The sequence below is a fragment of the Argiope bruennichi genome, chromosome X2 (genome assembly GCF_947563725.1).
Source record: "Argiope bruennichi chromosome X2, qqArgBrue1.1, whole genome shotgun sequence".
In the NCBI taxonomy this organism is placed as follows: domain Eukaryota; kingdom Metazoa; phylum Arthropoda; class Arachnida; order Araneae; family Araneidae; genus Argiope; species Argiope bruennichi.
Window position 1 is genome coordinate 21,469,781 of NC_079163.1, and position 25,139 is coordinate 21,494,919.

Below are 25,139 nucleotides of genomic sequence, written 5' to 3' on the forward strand. Positions count from 1 at the left end.
AGTTTATTTTATTGAATGCTTGTTTAAATGTTTCAATCATATGATTTTTATTTCATTTTTCAGAACAAAATACGAGATATTCACCAGGCTGTTTCGCAGGGGAGGCTGCGGGATGTCCAGCATCTTATAGACAGGAAGAAGTTAGCTTTTTGTCGAGATCACAACGGTGCAAGTCCATTGCACAAAGCAGTCATTTTCGGTCATCAAGACATCATAGAATATCTTGTTAAAAGATATGGAGGCGTCATTCATATAAGAGATCATGTAAGTAAGACAAGGCGAGTATTTGTAACAAGCTAAAAGCTACATAATTTCTCAATAAGCGTCTTTCATCTGCTTAATAAATGTGAGCCAGTCTATGACAATCGAAGAGTTTTCGAACTGGTAGTTTCGTTATATGCACGGACATTTATTGGCTTACTCTGAATTTTTTAATGGATAAAAATTTAGCTAAGAAGTAAAGATTCCTTTAGTTATACAATATAGATTTAGAATAAATAACAGTAAAAGATAAGTGCTACTATACCAAGTAGTATCCCCCCCCCTCCAAGGAAGCACGTCAGACAGGAGGATGAGTAGCTTCCGAAAAGGTGGTTGGTTCTCACCTCCCTAGTAGATACAAAAATGATGCAGGGTCAACTACCTCTTACCCCTTGACAAGAAGTGCTTCATCCGGGAGGAGTTGTACCATAGCTGATGATTGAGCTTCCTTCTGCTAGTGTGGCAATAAAGTTTGGAGAAAGTGTATCAGGTTGAAAATCATTCTCGTCAAAGTTATCCTTCAAAATCAAGAAATTCATACCAAGAAACTCTTCAATAGGATATTAACTTAGTTTCAAATAGGATATTAATAAATAGAACGATAATTAATTATTAATTTTTATAATAATAGTTAATAATTCATTAGTGCTAGAAACAAATTATTTTTAAGGCAGAAACCTATTCAATCTGATGATATTTTGGCACAGCTTCTACAATTAAATCCAATGTTATTTTTAGAATTAAATAGTAGCCGGAAGACTAAATAATAGCAGAATTTTTTCAAAAAAAGTATAATTGAATATTATGTAGCAACTGTAAATTTCCGCTTGAGGTATTTTTATAATTACTTTTATTTTTCTTTAAAAAAAGGAAATTACAAAGCTATGTTGCTCCTTGTAATTTTCGTGTGTTATGCTTTGCGTGAAAAATTTCATTGTATTTACTGATTCATTCCTTAATTTTGATCGTTTGAATTAAATATGAATGAGCCACATAAGCCGGTTTTCTGGTTCAAGGGATTTCAACCTCACGCATCGAGAGTCACGCAAATTCCCTGAGATGTCGTTTGCGTATACGAAACAATTCATAAAGCCTCCTTTATCTCTTCAATATTTCACATCTTGTTTGGTCCACAATTGTGCTTAAAGGCAAGGATATAATTAGATGGCTACATAAAATTCTCGATATCTTTATAGAAGTTAAGAAACTGTATTAAGTTTCCGAAGAAACTTAATGCAATTTCTCTTATTTCGTTTTAGGTATATATTAGCTGATGGGCTGAATGTACTAGCAGTGATTGTGTATTACTAGTGATTTTTAAATTCGGAATTTTAAATGTTTTAAAAATTAAATAAAAAAAAGAAGTTTTAATTTTTTGAAGAAATAAATTTTGAATTAATTTAATAATACAATTTAATTTAAATAAATTTTAAATTAATTAAAATTTATTTTTAAAATTTAGTATTAATTTTAATTGAACTAAATTTAATTGAATAAAGGTCTATAAATATGTCACCTATATATCTATAGATCATATAAGTGATAGGTGGTCTACAGATGAATAGGTTTATGAATACACAAAGTTTAGCTCAAAAACTGATAGAAGAAGCTAAAACCATAAAAATAGAAACACATATGGGCTTATCATAGGAAACGTTATTCGGGAGAGTTAAAGGTATACAAAGTTGCAAAAATGATAAGCTACTAAAGAAGGAAAATTCATTAGTTATATTTGATTAGTATGTGCACACTTCCATACTGCAGAATTTTGTGTATTCACGAAAGTTCAAGCTGAAATATTTGGGAATTTCGCATATAATTGTTTGAATACCATTCCTCATATTGCCATATTTCGTGCCACCAATTACTATACACACATACCTAGTGAACCCATAATCCAATCATCTCAGCATTTGCAGACGGTCGAGTATTTTCTTTATGTAAGCGGTGATTTAAATGACTAGCTCTGAGATCCAATTACAGCGCCCTCTAGCTTATGCGCTTGACGTTTCCAATTTATACTCACTGTTTGATTTCTTATCTTACTTTTTGTGTTTACTGCCTCTCCTAATAGTGTGTAGGTTAAATTTTGAGTCACCCTCTATGCTCAGAACGTATGCCCAAGCTTAGTTTGATTTGAGTTAAATTAATCCCTCATTCCAAATTTCCATGGGAGGAGACATCGAAACGAGGTTATTTGGAATGGCTACATTAATACGAACTTTCCTTATATGAATTATATCTTCCTCATAGGAATTATATTAGCTATAGCCTCAATGAAAATTTCCTTATCATATTAGAGAAAAAGCATTTGATTCTTAGTGGATTGAACTTACATTAGGTCCTTATATTTAAACTTAGGATATTTTGGTCGAATGTCTCTCTTGTCTTGAAGCCTAGATTGCCCCAAAACTATTATGGTAATATTTTTAACATACAGGAGATTTTTTTTTGCTTTGACTTTGTACAGATGTTCATTGACCTTTCATTCTGAACTAATTTGTAAATTTAATAACGTTTGGAATATTTTTGTACAGAAATTTCGTTGATTTTGCTAATGTTTATTTGTGTTAATTTTAAATCAATTTTAATACATAATACTTAAGATATTTAGATAATCCTTTATCAGATTATTTAACATTTTCAAGTATAAAATAACGGTTACAATAATTAAAAAGCAGTTTCATATATTGGTGCATTACATCTGTGCCTTTATCAGTACTTAATGTATGTATCGTGAAGTAAAGATGAAGTAGATAAAGTAGCATATTTCAGTATTTTGAAAGACACTAACACAACAAATAAAAATTCAGATTTCATAAAAAAGTTAAATTAATTGGAATTATGCTGAGATCTCGAAAAGGGTCTTTTCTAAGACACTTGTGCCCTTGAATGCATAGCGATGTAGATCTGCGTCGTATATTTACATCCTGATATATGTAATTTACATCGTCTATTTACATCCTGATATATGTAATTTACATCGTCTATTTACATCCTGATATATGTAATTTACATCGTCTATTTACATCCTGATATATTTTTTCATAGTGCTATTTTTTTCTAAATTTTCATTTTACCAAAACTATTTTATCGTTTCCGAACACAACTAGAATTTTTGATAATTTATTTCTTTATCTGGGAGAATTTTGATTGTTCGCGCTCTATCTGATACATTTTTATTTTGGCGGGTGTTACTAATGACGATTATTTATAAAAAAAGTAATAAAAGCATACATAAAAAATTATTTTCGTATTGAAACAAGGTAAGAGTTACAAATAATATCTAGTAGATTTGTAAAACTCAAGGAGTGATTGCTTCTTGATGATGTGAACATAAATTAATATGTTTTTTTTGGTTTAAAAAATTGTTAGGTGGGGTTTTTTTTTTTTGTATTTTTTCCCATTAACTATACCCATTTTTCAGTTGATTTCAAATTTCCTTTATTAAAAATTAAAATTTATGCATTTAAGGGTTACAATTCTTATCTGCATTCATGTTGGGCATTTTTAGTGTCAAACCGCATTTGCTTTAATGGAAGTTTGATTTCTCAAATAAATACATTTCTGCAAATTAAAATGCGTATTTCTATTTAATCTGATTTAAAGACTTGCCACCCACATTTGAATCGACTGGATACAGAGGAAGTCTCCTAAGCTGTGATCAAACAAAGCGAATAATATTGCCCATTTCCCTTAACATATATAATATATTTTTTAGTGGTAGGAATCAGACTCATCATTAAGTTTAGACATAATTTTGAATTATTGTCATTTAGAAAAACATTTCGTAAAATTCAATTGATTTGAATAATAGATTTGTGTTAGTGAAAATTAGAAACATAATTGCAAATTATTGAATTTTAAAAGTATTATCCAAGGGGAAAATATTTTTGTTATTGTTGTTTTGGAATCGAATTAAAACTGATTTCATAATTTTAAGAAATTGAATTACAGTTAGCATTATGGTCTGAATCATATGAACTAGACAATTTCACACTTCAATATTAATGTCATATTTTTACGGAAATTTGATTTCTCAAATGAATACACCTTCACTGGTTATATTTATTTAATCTAATTTAAAAACTTCCTGTCAATATTTGAATAAACAGGACAAAGAGAATGTTCCCTCATTTTAAGATGTGAACAAACAACTGGAATGATTCTCGACCCATCGGCATTTACATATCTCATAGATATATTGAACGTTTTAGTCGCAATCTGACTATGATTTCAAGAAATGCGCCCACTTTTGGGGCTTAGAAAGTTCTCATCTCAAAATCTGGATAATTTTATCGAGAGAATGCCATGTAGATAACATCTTGTACAATGTAATCGATAGGAATAATTTGAGAAAGCTAGAAGCACACTTGGAGAATAATTGAATTATAAAAATATTGTACCAGTTTTTTTTTTTTATTATTTTCGAATTGTTGCTCTGTAATCGAATTAAAATGGAATTTTCACTTTGCAGAAGAAAATCATTTTACTTTTTTATATTATTGTTCTTTTTTCTTTGCTATAAAATGAAAGCTTTCATTTCTTTGTCATGCTACACTGTGTTAAATATATTTTTGCTTTAATACTTGCTGTCATTTTCGAATTTTTGAAATAGTAGTAGTCAGTACTTTTCTGTTATTGAATAAATTTTAAAGCCCATTTACTCTTCTTTTATTTTAATTATTGGTTGCATTAAATGAAAGGTAGAAGTAGACTTGAAAAATAATTGAATTATAGAAATATTGTACCAGAATTCTTTTTTATTATTTTCGAACTGTACCTCTGTAAGCGAGTTAAAATTGAGCTTTCACTTTACAGGAGAAAAATGTCTTACTTTTTTACATTATTGTAATTTTTTTTGCAATAAACGCAAACGTTTACTTTGTCATGTTAGACTGACTTTAATTTTTTTGTATTAATACTTGCTGTCATTTTTGAATTTTTGTAATAGTAGTAGTTAATACTTTTCTGTTATTGGGAACATTTTAAAGTTCATTTACTCTTCTATTATTTTAATTATTGGCTGCATTCAATGAAAGTTAGAAGCTGACTTGAAAAATAATTGCATTATAGAAATATTTCTCTTTTATTATTTTCGAAATAATAAAATATTGCTCTTTTTTATTATTTTTGAATTGTTGCTCTGTAATCGAATTAAAATCGAATTTTCACTTTGCAGAAGAAAATTATCTTAATTTTTTTACATTATGATTTTTTTTTGCCATAAAACGAAAGCGTTTAATTCTTTGCCGTTCTACTCTGACGTTTAATATATATGTATATATTTTGTATTAATACTTTCATTTTCGAATTTTTGTAATAGTAGTAATCAATACTTTTCTGTTATTGAGTAAATTTTAAAGTTCATTTACTCCTCTTTTATTTTAATTATTGGATTTTGCATACCTTGATAAACCCATTTTCCATAACTTTTGCAAGATATAATTATTTCATTGCACCTGAATATTAGTCACTATGTTTCTAGAAATAATAATTAGATATAGAAACATGAAACTAATTTTTTTTACTTGAAATTCACGAATTACTATTGTATAAAGTTCATTTTTTTTTTTTACCTCAGAATATATTCTACCTGGGGAGGGCACCTCGGAAAGAGGATGAGATGCTTCCAGTGTGGTGGTTGGATCTCGCCACCCTGGAGGGTACACAAAAATGTGGGGATCTGGTTCCACCCATCGATGACGGGAAGTACTTCCTTCGGGAAGGGTTGTACCCTGGCCGGTGATGGCCTTTAGGACTCAACCACAATTCCCGCCAGTGTTGCTTTTGCGGCGGTTTGGTCACTCAGTGTTTTCTTTATCCGTGTACCTTCGGGCGGGTCGGAGAGTCAGTGAAATGACTTACCTCAGAATGTTAATTACCAGTATAATAAGATCAGAATGTTAATTACCAGAATGTATAAATCTTTTTTTCACTATTTTGCACATATCATCTAGTTTTCAAAGTTCCATTCATATGACTAAGTTGATTATGCATGTTTCCATACGAATTACACAAAGAAAAAAAATATTGTTATTATTAAATTAAATTCAACCTCGAAATTTTGAAGAACTTTCATATTTGAGACCTTCATGAGGTCATTAGTATTTTTAAAACCAAGTCTGTCTGTGAAACGGTAACTCAAAAATGGAAAAATAAAGGGATGCAATTTGGTAAGTATACTTTGTTCTCAAACTGTAGTTTTATATCAAAGTTTAGATGAAATCCATCAGCGAGAAGTTTGTCTATTTTTCCTTGTGCATACGAAAACAATTACTTAACATGCTAAACATGTAAAATCTGACATGTAATTTTAATACCAAATTTATAGAAATGCTTTACATTTTGACCCAAATCCGTCAATCGAATAATAGTCTGGCTAGCTGTCTATTATTGCGCACGCGAATGCAATATTTGAAGAATAATAAGCTGAACGGATAAGTATGAGCGCATTAATATTTTCTGAAATACGAAGCATATAGTGAGTACTTCTTCTTCTTGCGTACAACCGATCACCCCGCCACCACTGAACGTAGCAGTATCGACAGGATTTGTTGTGGCCGACTACTATCTTTAGCATTGTCTTTCCTTGCATTGACTGATTTGTCAAAATGACATTCTCTTCGAGGTAATTGGCCACAAATTGCTCAATTACTGTCCTTCTGCCTTATCTACCCATAAAACAATGAAATGGCCATCACTAAGAGAAATTCTCCTCGAAATTCAAAATATCTCTTCAAATTCTAGTTACACAACAACAGAAAACTGAAAACTTTTAAACTCTCAACTAGTTGGTAAAAAAATGACAATTTTTGACGTCATGTCCTTCAGAGTTTAAGATTACCTGGTACCATCAGTACTGTACTTAAGTCATTATTTACAATTTTCAGATTTTTTTTAACTCCGAGATTTCAATACATTCCTTTAAATAATGGTAAACAGTACCGATTCCTTCACAATACATTTATTTTCCTGCATTCTTCAAATTTTTGGAAATATGCAGGAAATCTCCTATGTCCTGATATAATTTGAATTATCAGCGGATGGTATCTTCTTATTTTTATTTCTGGATGAGGAATAAAATCAAAAGTTACTTTTCCGTTTTTGGACATAGACCATCTGTCAAACCATTGCAGCTTTATTTCTTCTCTTAATTCCCATTTTAAGATACCATTTGATTTGGGGACAACCATATCAACACTCTCTTTCTGTGCCGCCAACTTTGCATATTGATCCGCCTTTTCATTACCTTATATTCCAATATGGGCCTTAACCCAATTCAACTCTAACCACTTGTTAGTTTTTACAGTGTTTATCTTTTCTTTTATCGTCCATATTTCCTTATTACAATTGTGAGATGATTGTATAACTTGTAGGATTGACAGAGAATCTGAAAAAATTGAGTGCTTATGTCCGTCCTCCACTTTTTCACAATATTCAATGGCCATCTCTAAAGCTTGCACTTCTGCCTGGAAACTTGTGGCATGGTTCGATAATTTCACAAGACTTTTATCTAACTCTTTCCCATAGTAGTATACAACTATTGCAGATCCTACTTTATTTTCATCTTTTGAACCATCTAAAAATTTCTATTCCATCCATATCTGGAAGATCTATTTGAAAACCACATAGAGTGAGTACTGTAATCGTCAAAAAATTCGAACTCGAGATTTTGACGATCACCATGTTTTAAACTTCCCTGAATTCGGAAAACACATCTTTGGTATTGTGTCTGTCCGTCCGTCTATCTGAGACAAGGATAGCTCAAAAATGCATTATGCTAGAGGGAAGAATATATATATATAGTCTTTACATGAAGTTTCTAGATATCATTCAAACTATGAACAAAATTCCTTCAGAGAAAATCCGTCCGGATATTCGAATGTAAGTTAACACGATAATTGCAAAACGAAGAGAACTAGATAAATAAAATTCGGCACACTGATTTAATATCCATAGTGTGTAGACAGACACCTACCGAAGTGTGTATCATATCCAACCAGAGGTTGACCATCTATTGGTCTATATTTTCAGAACCCCGTAAACGATATAATTCGAAAACGGAATGACTTCAGTATATTAAATTTAGTATGTTGTTTCATGACTACAAATACAATTCTGTGTCAAAATATTGTTTCAATCGATTGGGGAAAAACGCATATAAATCATAAATTCGATTTCCGCATACTATTAACCATATTCCAAGGGTTAATAATCAAAAACTTGATAAAAATGCTAATTTCACGTCAAAAGTTAATATTTCCTAACAATTGTATGCCAATGCTGTACAAGGCATTTTCTGTTGTAACACCTTTATTAGAAAGTATGTGAGACTGTTTTGGGGGGGGGGGATCTCTCCCGAACTCCCACTGATCTTTACATCAAAATTATAGATCTGTCTGTTTTTATATTAAATACAACATCGTATAGACTGTCTGTGTATTTGTTTGTTCGTGTGAGCATGCATTGTCATTTTTGAAATCTTGTCAGTATTTCCTATTAACGTTGTCCATTAACGGAGAAGATCTGAATCCTTATAGAACACTTCAGAAAAATAGGGCCAATTGCTTTATGAAGCTTTTACACAGTTCCAATCTTTTACCTCTCGAGTTCTTTGAATGTATTGTTCATAAGATCTGTAGTGTAGGATGCTGTAGGAAACATATTTTCCTACAAAAATCAGGTCTACTTTCCTTTCTTATTTAAATTTTACACTGTGCTTGCTGAAGAAATGTGTTATACTTTTTAATAAATAGGAGCATATAATTTAACGTACTTATTGCCCAATGTTCGTGCCATTCGAACTAATCGAAAACACAACCATTTGAGTTAGTTGGTTGTATGAAGTGAGAAACACTGAGTTAATATTTTAATCAAAATCAATATATTGAGTTAATCAGGTAATAAGAACGATCTTAATACATAAATCCTTACATTAAACAGTAATTTTACTGCACTATCTTTTAATCTAAATTCACTTTCCAAAGACAGGCTAGTTGTGTGTGCGGCCGCGAGCATTATTAGGCAGATTGCTCACGGCCACACACACAAACTAGCCTCTCTTTTGAAAGGAAAAAAACAAACAAAAATGTCTGCACGCGAGTGAGATTACCCTTAATGCTTTGCGTGTTCACTGCTTTCCGTTTATTTTTATTGACACCATCTTTAATGGGTAGGCGTGCTTCAACGATGGTATATGTAATGTCATTGAGTTTTGACCAAAAAAGAATCTTAGATATGATTGATTGGTGCACATGATAAATATGCCTTTTATCATGAGACTAAGTAGATGATTCAATAAAAATACTTGAAAGAAATATGACATGAACGAAAAGACTTCAAATGAAAAACAAATATAAGTCACCTTCAATAAAAGTTTTTTTTTAAGTCCACCGCATTTCGTGAAGAACGTAATAAAACATTTCGCTTTTTTTTTCAAGTGTTACTTAGCATTTCAAATGGCATTTTTTTTTAATTTTTAAGATGAATGCATGTTTGAAGGTTATGTGAAGGACATGTGATGAATTATTGATTCAATTGTGTCTTGAATAATCATTAAAATCACTCATATTCAGAAACGCACACTCACAAGAGCATTACATGATAGCGCAAAGTCAAACTTGAAGGTCATTTCGATGTTATTTGGAGTTTATTATTAATTTTGAGTATAAAACATAGTATGACTGGATATCTTAGTAAATAATAAAAACAAAAGGAATAATTTAAGCTGGATTTTGTTTGCCAAAAATTATTTCGACAGGTAAATTTTTAAAAAATTTTGTTTTGTTTTACTTGTATCCTAATATATTGTATCGTAACTTTTTACTTGTATTGTAATATATTGTATAAGATGCTTTTTAAAATCTAGGAAGTGCATTTACCTGTTAAACCATTAAAATGCTATTTTTTTCTAACTAGGTATATTAAAATATTTTTAGAATTGAGATTGACTTAAGAAAAGGGATTCATTTTGCTTACTAGATAAACGTACTTTGATTAATTAATTAATTTGGTGAATCAATAATTAAATAATAAATTAAGATGATACATTATTTTGTGTAAGATAAAGAACAGAAACATCTAAGTTTTTGTTTTATTTTAATATTTGTCAGAACTTATGTCAACTTACCTAACTTCATACAACGATTGGCGAATTTGGTAGGAAGCATACTTGCCATGGCCCTAGAAAGAGTTAAAATGTAGTTGCGATTGAAAATGCTCTGTAGAAGGAATTGCATGATTTCAGAGAACGTAAAATATTTTTCATTATAGTTAAAAATGAAAAATTAAACAAATCATAGCTGTTCTATAGAGATATCGTTCGTCAAATCTACTGAAACATTGTATCGATATAAAGCATCTAAATAAGTTTGATGCATGTGCTGCATGTGAATGTTTTATGTTGCCATATATTGCTACCATATAATACCATATATAGCTAGTAGTTACAGCAGTGAGTAGATTTGACTAAAACCATTTTTATATGATTATGTAGAAATATGTCCCAGTGCAGCTGTGGATATTGAATGCATTTGAAATGTAATACAATAAATATGCTAAATAAATTAAATTAAAACAATTATTGATACTGATGAAAGTATTTGGTTTATTTCAATTTTATAGAGGAACTGTAGAATTGAATAGAACCAATTTTTTATATGTTGCATAGAATTTGTTTAGTTTTGCATAAACGCAGTTTGGATAGGGAAAATGTTTAGAAGGTAATGCGTTTGAAATTTCTTTCGAGATAATTTACTACTTACGTTTTGATTTAGAAAAAAAATTATAGAAAATGATATGATTATAAAATTACAACAATGCTTAGAATTAATTCTCCTGGGATATTATATTTAAATTTTAAAAAAATTCTTTCATTTTGGTCTTACATAGAATTTATTTAGCTAAACAAACCTCATGTAGAGATTTTCATATTTAAAAAAAATATCGAATACGTAAAATGTCAATTGCATGACTTTCAATTAAAATGTGATCCTGAGCTTATTTGTATAGATTTTTTTCCCATTCAATGCATCGACAGCAATTAAAAAACATTAACTGGAATCTTCATTTGTTTACATTTGAATATCTTAATTTATTAATACCTCTAACTCCAAGGGGAGAATTATTTATTAATTATAACAAAAAATAATGCCTGCATGACGGTTTTGAGAAGAGGTTATATTATTTTTCTTCCTGTGATAACATTCATATCCATTTTTAGGCCTAATCAATTATAAGTGCACTTTTATTAACATTTGCATCTCTGACACGATATAATATCAAATCGCTACCAATGTTGGATTATAATGATACCCTATTTGAATACAATATAGAAGAATCAGTAGGTACACATATTTTCCAAAACATGACACTTCATTGAGACTAATATCTAAAAGTTTTGGATGTAATTTAGTTAGGTATTAAAACATGAAAGTTTTTTATTTTTTATTTTTATCTAACGATTCATTGGTGCTTGTCTCAAATATATCACAAATTTTGACGCTGAATCAAGAATGTGAAAGAAATACTGTTTTCATTCTTCCAAAAACTGAATGGCATCGAGATCTGGAGAAATTGATAGATCATGTGAAGGCTATATCAATTAAAAGTTCTTGAAATCAATTTTAGAAAGACTGTGAGAAATGAAATGAGAAATTGCTTTGCTTCAATATGTCATTAATAATTAAGAACGGTTATAATGATAAATGGGCCTAAAATAAATGTTGAAACATTCAGATCCAGTTAAGACATGTTTTTAGCATAAGAACGATCATAGTGTCTTTTAGAGAATATCACCATTACTCTATCATTAACATAGAAACAATACGAACAATAATTTACCCAAAAACAAATGATATGCTTGTATTTCTTTATGGTTCAACAGTTTTATATTTTAGAAACTACATACTGCAGTTACACAATTCTCAATCCAATATCCCATAACTGATACTTGTGTGCAATACTTGTTACTGCTGTGTTTCTGTTATTTTTGTTTTTAAAGAACGTTATTAAACATCGTATCGTTTTTCCGAGGATGACAAAACTAATTCTTGAAAATTAGGGAAATTCTTTCTTTTGTAAATGGCAAGAAAAAGGTTTGGCTAAGAAAGCAGATTACATTGCATAAGCTCTGAAATTTACTAATGAACATTTTCATAAAATTTTATATCTCATGTAATAGTTACTATCTTTTACTTCTCCCAAAACATATTGAAATAAATTCGTGAAAGTCTAGTGCTAGAATGTTCAAAATAAAATGTTTATCTTTTGCATGTTTAGCAAAATGTTTAAAAAACATATAAAATATTTTTCAAAATTTCTGAAAATAATTGAATAAGTTAATTTGCAGAAAACATCGTGATTGCATAAAATGATATTAATGATTTATTTTTGGTCAAATAAAAAAAAATACTTATTGTAATTAGCAAGTCATTGCTTACAATCCCCCCACCCGATTTGGCATCTAATGAAAATAAGCAACCGATTTTACCACTGATAATAATGCTAATGCCAGGAACCATGCAAAATAGACCCAATTGCGAATGCTCCATACAAAACATATTATACAGCGACTCGCCAACCTGCAAGCGTGTAAGGCCTGACAAGCCACCAGAAAGAAGTATTGTCCCATGCTTGGGATCACTGAGAAAGAATTATTGTCCCATAGATAGAGTACTCAGAAAGAAGTATTGTACCATTCATAGCATACTCAGAAAGAAGTATTGTACCATACATAGAGTACTCAGAAAGAAATATTGTTCCATACATAAATTACTCAGATTGTCCCATGCATAGAACCAGCGGTAGAGATTTGCCGACGGGGGGGGGGACAAGACAAATTCGACAGGGGGGCAAGCACAATATTTCTAATTTGGCTTCAAAATAGCTCATAATAATTAATTTTACATTTAATTAAAAAAAATCAAGTATTATTTCATTCTTTTTTATTCAGATGCTGATCCTTTTTTCATTGTTAAAACTTTATTAAGGTATTTGTAAAAAAACAGGTTCTCAGTTTCTTTTACTAACCATAAATTTTTTTTCAATATTTGAGTCTATTTTTTTATGAGACTCTTGAGATTTAATTTCTCTGCGATCTAATTTTAGAAAAAAAAATATAGTCATATTCCATTCTAGATTGTAGTATAAAGATAGAAACACAGATTGTATCAGAACGACGTGTCATGCTAAATGGACAAATGCATACTCTTACTATTTTATATCAGAATCTATATAAATAAATGTTGAAACAAAAAGTTTTATAAAAGTAATTGTTTTAGAAATCCAGAATAATAAATAAAAAATATTCGATGTTTCTTCCAAAAACCGATTTTTCTGCTTAGTCCCCTACCTAAAATATTTGTTAAGTAAAGATTTCAACAACGAGCAAAAATTAAGATGTGTTTCGAATCCGAGGAAAATAAATGCGCGTACTCAACAAAAAATTTACTATAGTTCAGACTCGAACAATATAGAAGGCAGAAAATACACAATATGCTAAATTGTTGTTTTTTAAAAAGGCCGGAGAAAATTTTTTGTAAATATATGTACAAACTTACTATTTTATGTAAGATATGAAAAATATTCTTAAGAAAAATGGACTGTTTAAACGTTAGATCCTCTTGTATTTATTTTTCTATATAAATTTAGGCTTAAAAAAACCAATGCATTTTATTTGAAAAAAAAAATATTAGATCTTGAACATGAATTCACCTATTTTCATTTTTATTTATGCACTTTCTGACTATTCTATGTACTATTAAGTACTGTCTGAATTCGAAGTTATTACAAGCTAATATTCCTACCAAAAGGTGAGTTTTATCCCCTCAGTTGCATGCATAGGCTTTTTTTAACCCCTTTATATACAATGGCAAGTCTAACTCACGTATGGAATTATTTAATTTTAAATTTTGAATCTGCAATTAAGTGAAAGTATTAAGTAATTTAAAAAGCTAAAATCACTTGAAAACGCATCATTACCTCAAATGCCCGTATATTTTTTAGGGGATTAAGATAACGATAATTGTCCCAAATAAGATCTGCCATCTAATTAGGAAATTAAGTAAATTCGTATATCAAGGGGTTAATGTGTTATTTATGAATATTCTAAGAATAACTATTTTAATCATCTTTTTATCAAGACATCTTTATTCAAAGTCTATTAAAAATTTAGGAGTATCTGAAATGATATATTTTTTGCCGATAATAGTAATTGAAAGAAAAGTATATATAAATGAAACGTTCTCCGATTACATAGTCATAATATTGAATGTAGAGTCTTGCGCATTTAGGTAGTAATTTATTAAAAAAATTAGTGCATACTTGGATAAACTCTTTTAGTGTAGCTAAAAAGCTACCATACCATTTTTTTTTATCGTCAACTGCAGTCGATAATATTTCTTTAGTGTAATAATTGTAGCCTGATAAATTAGATTTCAAAAGAAAACAGACATTTTATTGTTAAATGAATTTAATTTACAATTATACAATTTACTTACTCCAGTGATTTATAATGAATTCGCATAATTTGTTTACAGCAAAATAACTCTTCTTAGCATGCATACTCACAAGAGTGTCAAAAGAAAACAGTGTTTTTTTAAATTTAGTTTAACCATTAACTAGATTTTAGTCAGGCAATCCTCATAGTGAAATAAATAAAATAAATTCATCAATTCGTTACCGAGGAAGTAACAATTATATGAATAAGATGATGATTAATTTTAGAACTTGGGTTTGAATTATGAATTATGGAAAACAATTCTATCGGCCTATTCATGAATAATATAAAAGCTTCAATTTCTCTAATAATTCCACTGGCAGGTAATCGAAGTGCCCAATGAAACAATTTTTTCATAATCTATAATAAAATCTTAGCCGAAGGATAAAGATTTGTCGGAAAAAAATGTGACGTCGTATTCATTTGCCAGATTATTGACTATTCTGCTAAACATAGAATAAATTATATACTGAATGAACATTATGACATTTAAATAAAATGACTGAGAATTTGGACTCGTCGACATCTCTTCGCATTGAATTCTTAGTCAACCGATCAAAATTTTTTGACAAAATGCGACATGTCTTATGTTTTATACACATGTCGTCTTTTCGGTTATATTGCCAAACGTAGTGCAAATTCAAAGCTTGATGAACGACATTTGAATCAAATATCTGAAAATCTGTGTATGTATTCTTTGACATTCATCAAATTTAGTTCATAGTCAGCCGCCCAAAAGTTATCGGCAGAATGCGGTATCTTATTCACTTGTCGGATATATTGCCAAATCTAATGCAATTTATAAGCTAAGTGAACGACATTTCAATCAAATGTCTGAAAATCTGCAGATTTAACATCTTCGGCGCTCACCGCATTGAATTTAGTCGACCGACCAAAAATTGCTAGCAAAATGTGAATATCACCGTGTCAATATCTTATTCACTTGTTACCTTGTCGGTTATATTGCCAAACATAGTACAAATCATAGCTTAATGAAAGACATTTGAATCAGATGTTTGAAAATCTGCGAACTTAACGTCTTTGACATCCATTGCATTCTGTTCTTAATTTGGTCTATCAAAAATTGTCCCCAAAATACGGCATATTATTGACCTACCACCCTATTGATTATTGACCTACCCCCAATCAATTTTACCAAATATAGCCAAAAGACTTGATTTTAAATAATCATTTTCGATAATGCTCAACTCTCTACAACCATTATGAAATGGTGAACACTTTTGCCGACGAAACTCTGAATTTCTCGCCAACGGGGGGGGGGGCAAGAGGCTGTCGACAGGGGGGCAATTGCCCCCTTGCCCCCCTGCTACCACCGCCTCTGCATAGAACACGCAGAAAAATGTATTGCCCCATACATGAAGCATTCAGAAAAAATTGTCTCATGCATGGAGAAGTGTTGTCCCATGCATGGAGCACTCAGAAAGGAGTATTGTCCCAGGTATGGATCACTCAGAAGGAAATATTACCTCATGCATGGATCACTTAGAAGTTCAGTAAAATACATGGAGCACTCATAAGAATATTGATCCACTTAACTGCTCTTGGGGCCTTAGCCAGCTGCATCACCATTATTGGAGGTACAATGAAATCACCAGCCCGAATTGAAATTTCGATGATGAGGATATAGCATCAGAAATTACAAAAAGAGGGAATTAGCATGAGAATTGTCAAGTATGAAGAAGCTTAATCCACTAGCCAATCTTTTGGACAATCAATCGCAAACAACTTTACTTCGGATGGTAATAGGAAGAATAGAATCATTGGCATAACAATCCTCAATTAATTTCCCCTAATTTTGACTTATCCTTTGAGACAAAATTCATTTTGACGAACTGCATGCCCCTGCTGAAAATATATTCTCAAATGATTTAAAACAGTGATTTTCTTTCTTTTAAAAATTCCAAAATTGGTTTTGATATCTCATTTAGTGGATGCGTTTGGAAGCTCAAAATTATTTTCTATTGCAGAAATATGACACGACAAAAACATACAAAATACATTTGGTAATCAAATTTTTTGTATTCCAGCAAAAGTCTCTGTTAATAAAATTACAATGAAATTTCTTAGTAGGTCATGTGTAGCAATTGAGATATTTGTTCTTTATTTTTTATAACTTGCATTACTAATAAATTAAGGCTGCTGCCAAGAAATTATTGAAATATCAAAGGCAACTCTTTTTTATAAGAATTTTGGCAGGCTATCAAAATAAATGGGCTGGTTTGGTTTCACAGCATCTTTGGCAAGTGCAATGACTAGCTCAAATCCATTAATTCAAGAATAGTCACTAATGCACATTATATTGATTTTCAGATTCTTGTTATAAAGGCAGCACATTATGTTTCGGACACTTTTAATGATTAGATAGCAGTTTTTTTATTTTAAAATTAAGTTGAGAATCACTTAACCTTTTAGATGATAAAGCAGCTCTGCCATTAATTACTTTAGAGATTTACTAAAAGGAAATTCTTCGCAGTTTTAAGTATAATTAATCAACTTCGAATGTTTATTTAACTGAAATTTTGAATATCTCTCCATTAAATCTATGTTTTCAACACGTTTACTGCAATATATAAATTAGATGCAAGCACCAGAAACGATGAAGAGTATTTGAGTTCGTTTTAAACAATTTATATACCAACAAAGAAAAAAGTAAACGTATTTTGAATATCTAAACTGGTATTTAAATCAAACTCGAAGATTCCCGGAAGACAAATAGCTTGTCCAAATCAATGCATGTTTTGAATTTTTTGCCAAATATTAAATAAAAGCCACTTACTGCAAAAGGATTACGATTTGAGTGCTAGGATTAGAGTTTTGAAGTTAATCAGATAAAACTCTATTCATCATGAGCTTTTATAATCGAATGAAACCCTTTTTAATCGGAATTTTGTCGAGAGAGTTTTGAAACATATTTGTGGGAAATAAAGAGTTGTAATTGCATTGGTTTTCATTCTTAATGTCTTAATGGAAATACTTATTCATTTATTGACTTAAAAGTCTTAAAGTAAGCTAATAAAATATTAAGGTAAAGACATTCAATTCAATCCGAAATAAGTTTATGCTTATTAAACTGTTTAAAAGCATATTTTGTGGCTACTCTTTAATTTAAGAAGTATATAAATAAGATTTGTATGATTTTTTAAGTAGTGAATTATTGAAAAAGTAAAATGTAATTTAATAGTAATAAATAAACCATAAATTTTAAAAAAAAAGATTTTTTTTTCTTTTAGTAATATGCAGATCGATGTATCAAATTAAAATTTTATTGAATTTATAAAAATAAGTCAGATGTCAATAGATTAAATTTTGAAATGTTGCGTCGTATTTATATTTGTTCACTTTCAATAAATTGCAAAGCAACTTTTGTAAAATGTAATAACTTTCATTTTTTTAATGTCAGATTAAATTTGAAATAAATAACGAGCTGTCAGTTTTAGAGTAGAGATTTATTTACAAATTATGATTCTTTGGGAATATAAAATTGAAAATTAAGAGGAAACTTTTAAAAATTAAAATAAACACACACATGTCGTAATACTTACATTTTCTTTGTCGGCACTGTACAAAGCTACGATTGGAATTTTGATATATCTACGCATTCTTCAATATCTAGAGCTTAATATTAGTCATTCCTTAATTCTTCACTACCTGAACCTTTTAAAATGCATTATAATTCTTTTTACCTAATAGAGATTTTTAAAGTTAAAAAATTCAGGTTAATAAAAAAAACCCACCGTTAAAGTGATGAAAGTATGCTTCCTATGGCTTTACAGAAGAAATCAAAAGAAATGCCACAAAATTCCAACTAATCACACATTATTTAAATTTCTGAAATAATGTAATGAATGATAATTAACAATAAAAAAATTATTCAATACCTTATAGCATATAATTTACAAGATCTTTTATTTTACAATGCATTACAAAAACCTTATACTTTTTTGATTTTTAAGATAAATGGATTTTTAGATAAATTTTTAGAGATTACTTATTTTAATCTAGCAACATTTATGAATGGAATTAACAACTTTTCTATATATTAAACATATGATCATTGTAAAATAATACAAGACTTTATCCCTTAATACTTTAGTTCACTAGCCTCCTAAATTTGCAAGTACTTAACACTCAGCAGAATAAGAAAAATTGCAAATTTAATTACCATCATCTTCTCTAAAGACACATTAAATGTGAACAGTAGGAACTTAATTAATAATTTTACATGAAGGATGACAAATATATCCGAAACAACTGGCATTTGTTGAGCAAAATTTGCTCATACACACATTTCCTTTAGAGGACCCTGAAAATATGTTTTTGTTGAGTGTTGGTTTAGTTTAGTTATACTAAAGTCCCGTTGTAAAGCAACACTAGGGCTATTTTGGGACGGATCTCGTAATTTTGAACCACGGTCAGATGACAAGGATGGCACCAGAGCTGCAGCCCCCTCTCCACACCAAACCAGCGGGAGGACGTTTGGCATGACGGATTTAACGTACAACAGACCCTCTTATACGACGGTTCTTCGGTGGAATCGGGTGTCGAACCTGAAATCCTACGGCTCACAAGCGGAGACCTTACCACCAGGCGACCGCGGCCGTTTTAACGGGAGGGGTGCCTAGTTTCAATTATATTAAGGTTGTATTTTGAAGTAAAGGATATTTTGGGATAGAACTCATAATTTTAAATCGTTATCAGATGCCGAGAACAACGCCTGAGTTTCCTAGAGTCTCTTTCCCAAACTGTATTCCCCACCAGCGACAAGACGTAGAGACACTTGCCATGAAATTTAAAAGACACCAGGCCCACATATTCGTGGTGGATTTTTGTTGGTATTAGGCTTTGAATATTGATCTCTCCTATCACCAAGACGAGACTTTGCTACTAGACTACCATGGCCATGAAGGAAATTCCGACGGCAAATATATTTTTATAACCCAGATGTACATTAATTTTTGAAATATTAACAAGGATTATATAACAGTTTTAGTTAATTCTGTCGCAATTTAGTTTTTATTTGAAATATTATGTTTCTGTATATTTGCCTACGAAAACTATTCGGAAACGATTGTTTTTACTTCTGTTACTTTTTCTTCCACATGGAACTTCATTTTCCGTTTCTACTGTCTCTAGAGTTTTAGGGCTTCAGGTGAAAAAAAAAAACCAGTTTGCTCAGACAGAAAGGACGGAAAAGAAAACTGAAATATCGGAACGTAAAACAAAATTGCTGGAAGGCATTCCAGTAAATGCTTTTCTTACTTTTGTTTACTCTACTGAATAAAGCTATGTTTACATTTTCTTCAGTGTACATTCAGAAAAGAATATGTGGACTTCTTTATTTTTTTGTAGCAAGGAAGAACAGCCCTGCATTACGCTGCATTTCTACCAGACAGAGGGGAGATATACCAATATCTATTGGCGTTGGGAGCTGATGAGAGAGCTATGGATGTTGTAAGTATGCCATTCTTATGCCATGTTACGGCTATTCTTTGTTATCTGTAGTTATACTACTTGAAAAGTACAGCTTCAACCATAACTGACCAATATTTTTGAAAGTTTTTCGTTCCCAAATTCACTTTTCCTTATTTCTTTTGCTTTAGAATGAATGCAATGACAGTTATCTTTATATAAAATATAATTTTAAATTAAATTTGGGGTAAAAGTGAATTTTAGTGTGCACCCAGCTGCGCCAACAATGCCAAGTCGCCAATAAAGATGGCGGACAAAATAAACAAATACTTCCGCGGAACAGTTACGGTTACTATTTCCCGCCATCTAATTAGAACTTTTTACTGATAAGTATTTTTTTTTCATACTCCGGTGCCTTCTACAGATGCCGAAGGCATCTGTAGAAGGCACCGGGCAGAATTTTTTAACTTAAAAAAAACATCCTACGGCTTCGCTAGCAGCGGGAGCGGGAACCTAGTAGCTTCGCTAGCACATTGAACATAAGGACTGTGTGGAAAACAGAAACAGTACATAACCAAGAGAAAAGAAAAAACGGAGAAATAAGCAATCGGAACATTCTCCATACAAAATTTCAAACAAACATACTTTCCCCACCTTCATCAACTTGTAAAAGAATATATTCCACTCACCTTCCATCCATTCTGCCTGTTCGATATCAAACCATTCTCAATACAAAATTTCAAACAAGCATCCTTTCCTAATTTCATTAACTCGTAAAATATATATGTATGCATATTTAACTCGCTCTTCATTCTACAGGTTCGAAATAATCCCGACATAACAAATTATGAAGGGAACCAACCGTTATAACACCAAAAGAATTACGAGAACTGCGAAGAATTCCATTTGCAGCTGTCTTTGAAAGTGAGAATGCAGACGATTTTTTTAAAGCGAATACTGACAATTAAAAATTGCAAAAGAATAAATATTTTCTGTTCGTATTCACATTAAAAAAAGAAAGAAGAAAATAACTTTTAATTATAAGCTTAAATTTCTTTATAATAAAGAACAAAAGTAAAATCTTTAATCGATATTTTTTTAATATTTTTAATTTAACATTTTTTCATAATTTAATTGTAGTTTAAGTACAACTCAACCATTGCAAAAAGTAGTAAACAAAACAGCAGTACGGTTGCTATAAGAGGGATCCGATGGGTTGCAATATTGGCGACAATCGGCTGGTGCACACTAATCTTCACTTAGGCCAAATTTGGAATTATAAGCTAAATTTCGATATTTACTGTATTAAAAAGAGACCCTCGTAACTCATCTTTTCTTGAATTCTGTTCTTTCTTTTAAACATTCGAAAACTTTTAAAACCACACTACATTTTTTTTCAGTGTTTTGTTAGTATAACAGCAGCATAAAGTTTCGATTTGCATTTCCATAACGCAGTTTGATTGTTTATTAATGGGAGACTGTATCTTTTAGTGTAGATCAAAAATGTCTATTTAAAGCTTCATAAAATGGACAGATCTATTATGCTAGCTGTTTTAATGGAAAGGTATTAAATAGAGGTGTCCAGTAACATAATGAAGTGGTTGTTAATTAGTTGTCTGATTTCACAGACATGTCTGGTATTTGGTCTTGATAATATCATAGTGTCTGAAAGGTAAATGCTCTTATTTATCACTATGTAAATGTAATTACTGCTTCAATATAAATGCTTTAAATTATTATGCTTTCAATATTATGCTTTAAATTCAATATAAAACTAAAAAAATTATCCTGTAACTTCTTTGGTAATTTAATTAATAACTTTAATACTTGTAAACTTTAATTTTTATCACTGCAACTGTTTTACTAGTAAAGATGGTAAAAAAGGAATCCGAATTAATGAATTAATGAAATACTACATTCAATAATTACAACTGTGGAATATTAATTTTAATAATTAATTAAAAGATTTTAACAGCAATCTTTGATTATGGTGCTAAATATTTTTTATTAAAATTTATTTTTATCACTCTCAATATCAGGTGGCGTCATAAGCATAGAAACAAACTTTAATTAAATAATTAACCGATAATTATGATCTTAAATTTATTTATTAGTATACTGGCATTTAAAACACAATGTTGAAAATTTCAGTCCTATTATTGATTTAGAAGATGAAAAAAAAAATCAATTACAAAATTGCACTTTTACAAACTTGTTACAAGTTAACTAAAAGAATTTTCATACTTCGTTATTTTTTAGATTTAACAATCTATCGAAGAAATAGCAATATAAACCATCTGATTGCTTCATAAATTATTAAACACAAACAAGAATGTAGAAATATGAAATGAATGAAAATAAAATACCATTGGACGTACATCGCTTGAAATTGAAGTACGTCTATCAAAGAATATAATTTTAGATTGTAAATGAAAACTAGAAATACGTGGCAACAATGTATGGAATGCCAATCTAGAAGTAGCAGTCACTTGGATATATTTCTGATGGCAATTTCATGACATGATTGAACGCACAACTTACTTGATTAGAACCCACGCAGTTTATTGATGCAAAAAGAAGCAACATTTTAGTAAGCTGCTTATAGGAAGTAGAAGAAATTATTACACGCGAATGGAATGTTTATCATTTACGAGAGCTCTTCAATAAGATTGGTATAGAAGTGGCTGGGCTTGCAATGTGTTCATAGTTCGCTTTCCATTTCTAGGGTGTTTTTTTTCTGCAAATATGGGTCAGAAAATAGTAACACAATATCACAAATGATGTATACAGTATGCTGTATTTTTTTAAATCTAAACTAATTTATTAAACTTATCTAATAAACAATAACTAATTGTTTCATGTAATTTTTTTTAAAATTTTTCCTTCCATCTTAGAATTCTCAATGAAAAGAATTGCGATTTCAAGATTCTGAAGAAAAAAACCCATCCATAATAATAAATGTGCAATGTGTTCATAGTTCGCTTTCTATTTCTAGGGGGTTTTTTTTCTGCAAATATGGGTCAGAAAATAGTAACACAATATCACAAATGATGTATACAGTATGCTGTATTTTTTTAAAATCTAAACTAATTTATTAAACTTATCTAATAAACAATAACTAATTGTTTCATCTAATTTTTTTTAAAAATTTTCCTTCCATCTTAGAATTCTCAATGAAAAGAATTGCGATTTCAAGATTCTGAAGAAAAAAACCCATCCATAATAATAAATGCGCAATGTGTTCATATTTCGCTTTCCATTTCTAGGGGGGTTTTTTTCTGCAAATATGGGTCAGAAAATAGTAACACAATATCACAAATGATGTATACAGTATGCTGTATTTTTTTAAATCTAAACTAATTTATTAAACTTATCTAATAAACAATAACTAATTGTTTCATGTAATTTTTTTAAAAATTTTTCCTTCCATCTTAGAATTCTCAATGAAAAGAATTGCGATTTCAAGATTCTGAAGAAAAAAACCCATCCATAATAATAAATGTGCAATGTGTTCATAGTTCGCTTTCCATTTCTAGGGGGGTTTTTTTCTGCAAATATGGGTCAGAAAATAGTAACACAATATCACAAATGATGTATACAGTATGCTGTATTTTTTTTAAATCTAAACTAATTTATTAAACTTATCTAATAAACAATAACTAATTGTTTCATCTAATTTTTTTTTAAAATTTTCCTTCCATCTTAGAATTCTCAATGAAAAGAATTGCGATTTCAAGATTCTGAAGAAAAAAACCCATCCATAATAATAAATGTGCAATGTGTTCATAGTTCGCTTTCCATTTCTAGGGGGTTTTTTTTCTGCAAATATGGGTCAGAAAATAGTTACACAATATCACAAATGATGTATACAGTATGCTGTATTTTTTTTAAATCTAAACTAATTTATTAAACTTATCTAATAAACAATAACTAATTGTTTCATCTAATTTTTTTTAAAAATTTTCCTTCCATCTTAGAATTCTCAATGAAAAGAATTGCGATTTCAAGATTCTGAAGAAAAAAACCCATCCATAATAATAAATGTGCAATGTGTTCATATTTCGCTTTCCATTTCTAGGGGGGTTTTTTTCTGCAAATATGGGTCAGAAAATAGTAACACAATATCACAAATGATGTATACAGTATGCTGTATTTTTTTTAAATCTAAACTAATTTATTAAACTTATCTAATAAACAATAACTAATTGTTTCATCTAATTTTTTTTTTAAATTTTCCTTCCATCTTAGAATTCTCAATGAAAAGAATTGCGATTTCAAGATTCTGAAGAAAAAAACCCATCCATAATAATAAATGTGCAATGTGTTCATAGTTCGCTTTCCATTTCTAGGGGGGTTTTTTTCTGCAAATATGGGTCAGAAAATAGTAACACAATATCACAAATGATGTATACAGTATGCTGTATTTTTTTAAAATCTAAACTAATTTATTAAACTTATCTAATAAACAATAACTAATTGTTTCATGTAATTTTTTTTAAAAATTTTCCTTCCATCTTAGAATTCTCAATGAAAAGAATTGCGATTTCAAGATTCTGAAGAAAAAAACCCATCCATAATAATAAATGTGCAATGTGTTCATAGTTCGCTTTCCATTTCTAGGGTTTTTTTTCTGCAAATATGGGTCAGAAAATAGTAACACAATATCATAAATGATGTATACAGTATGCTGTATTTTTTAAAATCTAAACTAATTTATTAAACTTATCTAATAAACAATAACTAATTGTTTCATCTAATTTTTTTTTTTAAATTTCCTTCCATCTTAGAATTCTCAATGAAAAGAATTGGGGTTTCAAGATTCTGAAGAAAAAAACCCATCCGTAATAATAAAATAAATAATTAAACTGGGCATAAACTTTGCACTTTCAAAAATATTTTCATTGGTTTTTGGTTAATGCAAGAAGAAACCGCCATTAAAATAATACAG

At 29.9% G+C, this 25,139-nt stretch overlaps 1 protein-coding gene across 1 annotated transcript in view; it reads left to right on the plus strand.

Annotated features, from left to right (window-relative positions):
- LOC129959655 (poly [ADP-ribose] polymerase tankyrase-like) overlaps positions 1–25,139 on the plus strand; it is a 237,337-nt gene that overhangs the window by 129,208 nt on the left and 82,990 nt on the right. Inside the window, exons 3-4 of the mRNA XM_056072543.1 lie at positions 64–264; positions 20,132–20,233. Coding sequence (XP_055928518.1) covers positions 64–264; positions 20,132–20,233 — 303 coding nt within the window. The remainder of the gene's footprint in view (positions 1–63; positions 265–20,131; positions 20,234–25,139) is intronic.